Source organism: Cryptomeria japonica, chromosome 9 (assembly GCF_030272615.1).
Source record: "Cryptomeria japonica chromosome 9, Sugi_1.0, whole genome shotgun sequence".
NCBI classification, from domain to species: domain Eukaryota; kingdom Viridiplantae; phylum Streptophyta; class Pinopsida; order Cupressales; family Cupressaceae; genus Cryptomeria; species Cryptomeria japonica.
In genome coordinates, this window is record NC_081413.1 from 554,890,309 (window position 1) to 554,900,954 (window position 10,646).

A 10,646-nucleotide genomic window follows, 5' to 3' on the forward strand; every position below is an offset into this window, starting at 1 on the left:
CCTTGGGGACGGCTAGGCATCCTCTGTGTTTCCTGCCATCCCCGTTTTTAGGAACGTGTTGCAGACATTTCCTTATTTTCTGAGTTTGGGAGGGATCGCTAGGGATGTCCCCTAACATCCCCCATCCCCAAAATGCCTCAAGGGACGAGGATGGATGTTTGGGGGTAGGGATGCGTCCCCATGTAACACAGGTTCATATCCCTGCTCCATTTCCAATACATGCCATGCTTTTTAAAAGAATATTATTAAATTAATGCTATTGAAAGACTTCAACCTACCAATATGTTGCAAACCATCATGGTTACTAAACAATGCACAAAGTTGTAATTTTGATATAGAGATGTCGATAATATTCTTCAATGGGTTGAGAGCAATATGGGATGCCTCGTGTTTAAATAGAAATCTACATGCAAATCATGTAAAACTGGATATAGAAAGTTGTCGCTAATATGTAGAGTTTTTTCTTTAAAAATCATTCCTTAATATGCTGCCTTTTGTTTTCTAAATGCTTTTCTTCGAGAACAATAGGGAATGTATAATCCTCATCAGGTTTGAATTCTGCATAATGCATACATACCATAAATTTTTGAGGTAAGTGGTATACACTGTAGTTTACAGGGGTGAGACATGTATACGGCTCAAACTTCAAACTATAAGTAGCCTACAGGCTAATCAGTTTGCGATCTGAAAGCTAGTTCATTAACCTTTCAAGAAATAAGATTTTTTCTAATTCATGGGTATCACATAAAATTTAGTCGTTAGTAGCATCTGCGATGATTTCAGTCATGAAGTAAACAGTCGATTTGGTCATTTTATAATCCATGATTACAACGCCTACTCCAAACTGGCAAGTTCTCTTACCATCTTAAAGTTTCCCATGGATTCTTGTGGTACTCTTCATCCTTGTAAGTTCCTCTTGCTCTTCATCCTAGTGTGTTGTTTTTCCTATTCAATTGACCTGAACTACATAGCTTAATGCTCCATTATTCAGCCTTCACGCAATGGCGTGTTTGTCCATCCTTCTCCACATTATCTGCTGGTTAAGTGCACTTCCATCTCCTTCGGGAACTCCACTTGTTTCGCACTCGCCATTCTTCTGCCTTCTCCTCCAGCATTTTAATTTACATCTGCACTGGCTTGAAGAAAAATAGTTCAATGTCATGACTATTATGTGGTATTATAGAACACAGCTTTAAAAAATACCCTATCAGAATATCTAGACTCAGAAACAACATGTTTTTGGAAATGGATTATAAACCTGTTTCTTATTCACCGCTGCTAGCCTGACACCGTGTTGCTAGTTATTATGCAGTTCTGTGTAGACTGTTCAAATTACCATCACCAATAATCACCACAAGAACACTGTCCTTGTTTGAAATGATGAAAACTGTTTGCAGCTCTCACAGTAATTTCTCTTGAAACGATCTTGGAGATATATTTGATTGCTCTGTGGCAGTCACTACATACTCGAAAGTTCTTGACGACTCTAATGGTTGTCTGAGGTGGTGTGCTCAATAACCCAAATGCGATTGCCAACAATTCACTGTGATGGCTGGGGACCGCTAGTTTGCCCTCTTCGGTCTCATCACTCGATATAGATCTTGCACTTGGAATGTACCCTGCTGCCTTCATTTCACAAAACAGTTCCTCCAACGTTGCACAAATCCCATGCATTTGTGGATGTGATTTGTCTTCTTCACAGAAAGTATGTACCACTTTATGGACTTCAATCCAACTATACCAAGGTATTTGTTTGATTCCTCTAGCTTTCATCACTTGCCTTACCAAACGAGCCTCATCCGACCCCTTTGCTGCTTCTTCATAGATGTTTGACAGAAGAACGTAAGGAAAAGCATTTGAAGGATCCAACTCAAAAAGGACTCCTGCCGCAAATTCTCCTAACCGTATATTCTTCTGTAATCTACAAGCACGCAACAAACACTTCCACGCAATCACATTGGGTTTTATTGGCATTTTGATGACAAAATTTAGGGCTTCTGCAAGATAGCAAGCACGGCAAAGTAGATCAACCATACAAACATAATGTTTCAGCCTGGGCTTAAGGCAATCAGAGTCGCTCATCAACTTGAAGTATTTACAGCCGTCATCCACTAGACCTGCACGGCTGCATGCAAATAAAACACAAACGAAGCTTCCACCGTTGGGTTTGCTTTCGAAGTGCTCCATTACTTCAAACAGTTCGAGAGCATTCTTACTAATGCCATGCATAGCGTATCCTGCAATCATTGCATTCCATGACGCCACATTCCGTTGAGGTATTTTGTCAAACAGCTCGCGTGCCAAACGTATGCTTCCACAGTTTACATACATATCCAACAGGGAATTTCCAACCAAAATATTTGACAAAATTCCACTTTTCATTCCTCTCTGGTGGATCTCCATACCCTTTTCCAAAGCTCCCAGTTTGGCACAGGCTGGAAGTATGCTAGCGAAAGTTGTGGAGTTAGGCTTTTGTCCTGCCCGTTGCATTTCCAGAAACATCTCAAGGGCTTTCTCAGGAAGCCCATTTTGCACGCATCCGGCAATGATCGCAGTCCACGACACAACGTTTCGCTGAGGCATTTCTTCAAACAGCTTTAGAGCCTCATCCAGTGCAGCGCCTTGTGCATACCCTGTAATCATAGTACTCCATGAAAAAACATCTTTTTCATGCATTTTGTCGAACAAATCTCTCGCTTCCTGCATCCTTCCGCACTTAGCATACATGTCTATCACGGCATTCATCACGCCAATACTCAATCGAAACCCAAGCCTAACGATTTTCCCATGGATCTGCAAACCATATTTTAGAGATTCCACGTCGGAGCAGACAGGTATAATATGCATGAAGGTGATCCGATCTGAATGGACAGCTGTTCGTTGCATTTGGTGAAACAGGGCGAATGCTTCTTGATAAAGTTCGTGTCTTCTGTGAGCTGCAATTATCATATTCCATGAGAAGATGTCTGGTTCACTCATGCCGTCGAATACAGAGCGGGCGTCTGTCAAACGTCCGCAATTGTCATACATGAGGATAAGTATATTGGGTAAAAGAGTGTCTGTGGTGGATGTAAGCCCTCTCTCATTAATGTCAGAATGGATTTGTTTACCCTCTGAAAGAGCATTTTTTGCAATGCAAGCTTTGAGTAGATGCAAATAGGTAACTGGTTGAATGGGAGTTGTGTGCGATGTAAGAAGAATGTCCATCGCCTCCTTCAAACGACCTAATTTACTCAATGCTCTGAGTTCAGCATTGAGTTTAGCAATGGATGACATAGTTAACAATTCAACAAAACCCCACACTGTCAAACATAAATGGAATAAGGGTTTAGAGTATTGAACCGCAACTTGCTTTTGATCTTCTCTAGAGGGATTTCTTGCCGCAGATGGACATAGAAATAGAATGTATCAGTTTTGAATGTCCCCTCCTAGCAAGAAAGCCAGCAAGGTTTTAAACTAGGGCATCATAAACATTTGATGATGAGGGTATTGTTTTCAGAAGGAAAAACAGAAGAGCAGGAGGATACCTTATCACTACCAAACGCCAAAAGAACTTCTCGCTTTTGGCTTAATAGGAAAAGTAAATGTTTTCCCCGGCTCTGGCCCTTTAGAGTATTTCAATAGTTTAGAGTATTTCAATAGTTGTTTTTAGGACTGTTTGATATAATGTGTAATATTTCGATAATATTTTATTAATGAGTGTGATTTTAAAGTTGTTAGTGTTGATAATAATTATTTATAATTGAATGAAATGTATTCATTGGATCTGAAAACCAACAAATCATGTGATGTTACATTAGTGGACACTTTGACAAAAAGTATATTGAAACCTTAGTTATAAGTAGGGGACTTGCCAAGTAAGTTGTGAAAAATTAGAAGTGATTTGAAATTTGCACATAGAATTTTGAGAAGTACAAAGTTAGGCTGCTCAACTACTGGGTCATCTCCCCTATTTCTATTTATACAGTTGGTTGTATGTAGCCATATGAAAATGTAGCATCTTTCGCTTCAAATTAAATCTTCTTCGCAATTGTTTTCAAATTACATACTAGTATTGTCAGATTGTAAACATTTGACAAGAAGAATACCCTCTCTACTTTCACTTCTAGATAGACCATTGTGTAAATTTGGCAGCATTCTATAACATTGCCATTATATCCATTTTTCATCCATTAGGTTTGAACTTATGAAGTGAATTTAAAGTAGAATTCTAATTGATGATTCTTGATTTTCTTTAATAATTATTTTTAAATTAATTTTTAAGCAACTCGAAACAATGAACATGCTAATAGCCTTTATAATAGGCTATTTGAGGCATTCCATGTCCAAGCTTATATACTTAAAATTTGTATCATTGGAAGGTGCATTCCATTTATTACCTTGACGACTATACATGATCTAACACCTACATAAATTTTCTTTACAGTAATGTTTTCATATCCCTTTCTGTTTTCATATCCCTTTCTGAATGTGGCCTTTACAATAGAAAATTTGAGACATTCAATGTTCAAGGTTATATGTTCAAAATTTAAATCATTGAAAGGTGCATTCCAATTATTCTCTTAAAAATATATATGATCTAACACTAACATGCATTCTCTTTACAGGCATGTTATCATATCCCTCATCCATGTGTCATAGAATTGTCATCTTGCTACATTTATAGACCATGAACACTTAAAAATAATGGTCATGGCAAAGATGGTATTAATATGTCACCAAACTATTATCTCCATAATATTCCATGCAAAATTGCAATCCACAACTCTTCCCATGTGGTTGAGCATTATGATATCATAATAATATTATAGTTCAAATCTACCAAGCTCCTAAGAGATCAAATGTATCATCAATAGCAATGTAGATGTTCATTTTATAGCAATGTAGATTTTCATTTTATTGACAATGGTTTCTTATTAATAATCATATATTTGTAGCTTTTTAATTTGTTGTTCATAAATGGTTCAAATATTTGTTTGACCTAGGTCTATAGACTACCAAAAGATATGTTATAGAGTCAATAATGATTCTAATGTTTTATTTTTATACAATTTTATTTTTATTACTAGCATACCTATATATTTAAAAACCTATGCAAAATATGCCAATAGATATCAAAATTTAAAAATAAAATTTAAGCAGAGAAAGTAATCTTTATATAAAGCAACTTAAATGTGGTAAATACGTCAAATAAACATATTTAGAAGTTGAAAATTATTTGTATAAGACAATAGAAAATAATGCATACATCTTTAAATAAGAAGCATTCATTCTACTACATGATATGATGTCAAAGAAACTAAAATAAGAAGACATACACAACATGAAAAAAAAAATGATATTATGTTATATTCAAGAAATTAAGAAACTCAAAGAATTCTATATATGTAGAAACAAAGGAGAAACATGCACTTATAGCTAGACCTATATTCCATTATGCAATTGATTTGAATATTTTATAAGATTGATAAAACCATCCTCCACTATTCCATTATATAATTGATTTAAAAGTTTTATAAGATTGATAAAGGCATCCTTCACTATCTGAATGTATAACTAACATTAAATCATTAGTAACTACCATATCCATGATGATTGATCTATGAAAATGGTGTTTATTAGGTCCTTCAAACAAACATTTTCATGTCAAATCTCAATAATACTATCATTTGAAATCAGTGGCAATCTTCTTAATTGGAAAGGACTAGCCACAACCCTTACCAATTTGCAATCCATTTCTCCTTTTATAATAAAGCATAGATATTGTTAAGAAATAAGATTAAAAAAAATATGATGAAAGCATATGCAAATAGTGAATAAATCTTATTAACCAACTAAGGTACTGAAGATGTGGAAGATTCATTGAAGAAAACAACATAAGAAATTTAATAAATCAAATGTACATCTCAGACTATCTCCATCCTCCTAGATGAGATTGAAACATAACATGTTCTAGCTCTATTTGATTTTCTCTTGATAAGGATATGGATTGTTCAGTGGAAAAACTAGCATATAACATGTTCTAGCTCTATTTGATTTTCTCTTGATAAGGATTCGGATTGTTTAGTGGAAAAACTAGCATAACCTTGGTATAGAAATGATGATGAGATGACAAAATAATAGCATATGCTTGATTGTGTGTTGATGATTACTAATTAAATTGGAGACCTCTAGTTATAGAATTCTCAAGAGGTAAAATCAAGGGCTAGGATAAATTGGAGATGTATGGCTAAGATTGATTGATTATTGGGGTTTGCTTCAAAACTGCAATCATTTGGCAAGTGTCACATGAAGCACATGATCTAGGGTTAAGGATTAGCTTTAGGACAACATATTTATGTGAATGATGAGGAATAAGATGTTTAGTTTGAAATGGATGGGGATAATGCTTAGTCAAACATGTGAAGAGGACATCTGTCACATGATGGTGATTTCAAATTATGTTCCATGTGAACAAGTTGAATGTCTAGGATTAAATGGACAAGGATAAAGGGATAAAGGTAAATTGTAAAATTAATTAATTAAACGATAATTTTTTTTTTAATTAATGGTTACGATGGAATGGGATAAAGGATAAAATTTACTAAATGAATAATAAATATTTATTTAATAAAATAACTTAGGATAGGCTAAAATTATGTGTGATTAGGAAGGATCAGTTCTAGGTGTCTATATTTTATCCCTCTTTGAGATGTTGCGACTAGGAGAAGTAACATCATTTTAAAGAAGAATAAAATATAATGGGTAGGGATGAATGAGGAATATCAACTTGATTCCCCATTCATAGGAAGGATGATGATGAGTTAATGAGATGCCCCCTCGAGAGGACATATGGGTTAAGAGAGCATAGGTGTGCTCTCAAATTGGAAAGGAAAGATGGTGAATATGGGTAGAAGAAGATGAAATGGAAGATGATTGGGATGGAAGGGGATTCCAAGGAAGATGAGGAGGATGAAAGAAGATGTATGAAATGATCAATTGGTTATTCTAGTGTGTGGTGAGAAATCATAAGTTTTGATATAGCAAAGGAAATTATGCACCAAGGTATGAGGAACTAGGGTCACAAGGTAGCCTTTTCATGGAATTGATTGTCAAACAAAAGGGTTGTACTTGTTCATAATTGACACCACAAAAGTGTGTTAGAATATGTGAGGAAAATTGACTTAGAGCATAGTGGTCCTAGTGCATGAAAGGTACTAAATGACTTGGTATGCAAAAGATGAATGGTCATGCTAGAAGATATTATTATACATGCAAGGTAAGCAACTGCATAGTATTATTACAAGAACATCTTGGAAACACAATAGACAAGATAAAGATGATGCCCCAACAAACACCAATTAGACCACACCAAATTATAAAAAGATCAATGCAGCCTCAAGTAGGTGTAATCATGCGTTAAAAATATAAATCAAAAAAAAAAAATCGTTATTAAACATATCATACAACCAATAGATCTCTTTCCAAGGATAGGATAAGGTGATGATGAGGATTATGCCATACTTAGGATTGAGACATCTTTATGGGCAAAGATTATAGGATCGATAAAGATGATGGACAAAAGGATATGAAATTTATTTAATATTCACTATGCTAGGCTCAAATTTGATTTCCTACTAAGGTATGATGCATGCACATAGTGTTTGATTTTATTTTAGTGCAATTATGAGGAGCTCCTAAGTTTATTATGTATGACGATGGGGATAAGGATGGGATAGAAGGTAAAAATGTTTGTTTGTGGTGGGATGAAATATGGAAGGAGGTGAGGTGAAGATACATGAGATTGGTGGGAGGTTCAATATTAGTGTGTTGAATACTAAGGATGTATAAAGGTGCAACTTTTGTATCAAAAAAAGGGGTAAAGTGAACAAGGGATGGGTAATGATGGATGGGATGACCTACGACACTATTCGATGAGAGTAAAAGTTATGCTAAGTTTATTATGGATAGCTGGATGAGTGTGAGTTTATTATCATGTGGGAATATAAGACTTATCAAGGAGGGGAAATGATATGCTAAGAGATGGTGGAAAAGAGACTACTATGCATGGCACTTGAAACAAGGTTTTCACCATGGTTACTATAGCATGCATTATTGGAGATCAACTTATTTTGAAAAGTGATGCATTATTGGAGATCAACATATTTTTCTTTTAGTGCCTTTTGTGCTTCATAGGATTTTGATTTTTGACTTTGACATTGTCATATTTCAATAGCATTTGATTGGGTTATGTAGTAGAGGAATTTTCTTTGTTTTTTAAGTTCTTGACATAATTTTTTATCTCCTATTGACAAAGGCTTTTGGAATTTTGTACTTGTAGTGATAACCTTGTTATTTTGAGATGTATCAATAGCAGGTGACACTTTTCGATCCAAGTCTAGAGGATGGGTGGAAGTGAAATGATTATATCAGACGATTAAGATATGTCAATCTTGAAATAATTCGATGATATATTTGATGGAGTCTTCATGGGTACTCTCTTTAGTGCTATTAATATCAAAGGATGCTTCCACTTCTTTAATGGGTTTGCAATTAGGCTTGGTAGAAACAATACTAGATGGTTCATACCCTAACCCACTATGTTCAGCATTCTGAATCAGCTTCAAAGGTTCATATATTCCACATTCTTCTTTCTCGAGATCGTTTCCTTTGTATCCAATCCCAATACATATTCAAAACCCCTTAGGATAAATCTTTGTAGGGGGATCAAGTTTAGGCTTTGTTCTTCTTCATCTATATCGTTGTATACCTAAGATGAGATATCCTTGTCGATAGTTTATTTGTCCATTGTCCCCTAATATTGGAATGTAGTAGTAGCACCTCAAATTTTTATTTTACATGAAGGTGTCGATGATTTAGGTTGACCAAATGTTTTAGGGGATAGCGAGAGTTGACCTATGTAGAAAGAGTTGTGTAACTCATATTATTTGCATCCAATATCATTGATTTTAGCATTTATCTCAGGGATGTTGTTAGAAGTGGATGGAGTAGATGAAGCTTTCACTATGGAAGGATCAATGTGTGTGGAAGATGATGATTTGTTATTAGTAGGAAAATGTTGTGAAGGGCAACATCTATTTTTTAATAATTCAAAGTATTGAAAGGATTCTTGGTCAACAAGTATTGTTACTTCAATGCCATTGTGTGGTAATTCGATGTATTGATGATACGTGGATGGGATGACTTACATGAAATGGATTCATGTATGGCCAAGAAGGATTTTATATGGGACGTCAAGGTCTAAATTTGGTATGTGGTTTCCATAATGACTAATCCACCTAAATGGATAACTTTATGGCACCTTTGGATTCATGTCTAGCATCATCATAAGATTTTATAGTAGTCCTCTTTTGAGGATGAAATACAACATCATAATATCCCAAAGGTTAAGTATTGGTTCTCTACTAGGACATGTTTGCTTGTGGTTTTATGGATGAAGGATTTGATATGGAGGGATTTATTGTGAGATGGGTAGATAAAAGGAAAATATTCATTGGTAAATGTGAGGGTTGTGGAGAAGATGAGTGCCTTATCATGGCTTGAACTTAATTAATGTTAATTTCATTACGGATACGAGACTCTTGAATTGTTTTATCTAAGATCTCGTTATATGTAAGTGAGGACTAAAGTAACTCTAGAGTAGATATTTGTGGTAGTGTTTTATTTAGGTGGTCAAGGAATGTTTTTGTAGGTATGGAGGAGAATGAGGCTCCCTAGATTGTAAGATGGCCACATTAGGTAGTTATAGCATAACTAGGTGCTTTAATTTTTACTATAGCTACATAAGTAAGGCTTTATTGAAGATGACCTACAACATAATCGATGGATTGGGAATCAATATTATGGTTATAGGTATAAGGGACCCTAGTGTAAGATACAAAAGCATTACCATTATTATGTTTAGGAAAAATTTGCTTGTGCATTCCCAAGTCTTCACTAGGGGACATATGGTCTTAACATATATTTCTCCTCAACGAATGAGATCTTGGATAGAATATTTGAATCTTATGCAAGTGGAAGTTTTATGTACTCACAAAAGTCATGGTCCTTATACCAACAAGGTTTGTGTACATCTTCACTAAGTGGTGTTATGGCTTGAAGTTGGATCGATTTAGAATGGAATAGCTTGTGGAGGTTAACCTCTGGAGGTTATCCCAAAGGTGTATAATCACATCTAGTTCAGCTCATCTAGGTTGAGCCTTGGGGATAGTCACATGTTGTTGAGGAAGTTGATGATTTTGGGAAGATGATGATGCAAGTATTTGAATGTTTTGGACATGTTTAGCACTTGTAACACCATCATTGACTATGTTATTTTTCATGTTCCAAAATTAGGGTTTGTCACTAAATTGATTATTATATTTTTTCTCTTTATAGATCTTGACTAGTCCTTTGTCTATAAGGGCTTTTTCATTTCTAATAATTTTAATATGATCTCATCAAAAGGAATTGGCACAATAGATTTATAAATAAAATTCCATTTCTTGATTCAAGTTTTGGACAAAGATTGTGACAAGTTGTTTTTCAAGAATAGGCCATGAGAATAGACTAGTAAGGTGTGTCCACCTTTGCATGAAAGAGGGAAATATTTCACCACTATTTTGTTTTGTGCTACGTAGGTCCATCATGGTAATTTCATGTTCAAT

The 10,646-nt window shown here is 35.0% G+C and overlaps 1 protein-coding gene across 5 annotated transcripts; it reads right to left on the reverse strand.

Annotated features, from left to right (window-relative positions):
- Positions 1-431: 431 nt before the first annotated feature.
- LOC131070555 (pentatricopeptide repeat-containing protein At1g20230) lies at positions 432-3,592 on the reverse strand. 5 transcript variants are annotated; one of them, XM_058006154.2, is made up of 2 exons: positions 1,274-3,592; positions 432-1,127 (listed from the first exon to the last, which is right to left on the reverse strand). In XM_058006154.2, the coding sequence occupies exon 1, from the start codon at positions 3,274-3,276 to the stop codon at positions 1,339-1,341; it is 1,938 nt and encodes a 645-aa protein (XP_057862137.2). In that variant the 5' UTR covers positions 3,277-3,592; the 3' UTR covers positions 432-1,127; positions 1,274-1,338. The 5 variants fall into 5 exon arrangements, with proteins under 5 accessions (XP_057862137.2, XP_057862132.2, XP_057862114.2 ...); XM_058006149.2 differs by having other exon boundaries at positions 432-1,132; XM_058006131.2 differs by having other exon boundaries at positions 1,259-3,592.
- Between the last annotated feature and the right edge of the window lie 7,054 nt (positions 3,593-10,646).

What these genes read in the sequence shown, in the direction of transcription:
- LOC131070555 (XM_058006154.2), bottom strand. Translation starts at nt 3,276, where the DNA reads ATGTCATCCATTGCTAAACTCAATGCTGAACTCAGAGCATTGAGTAAA.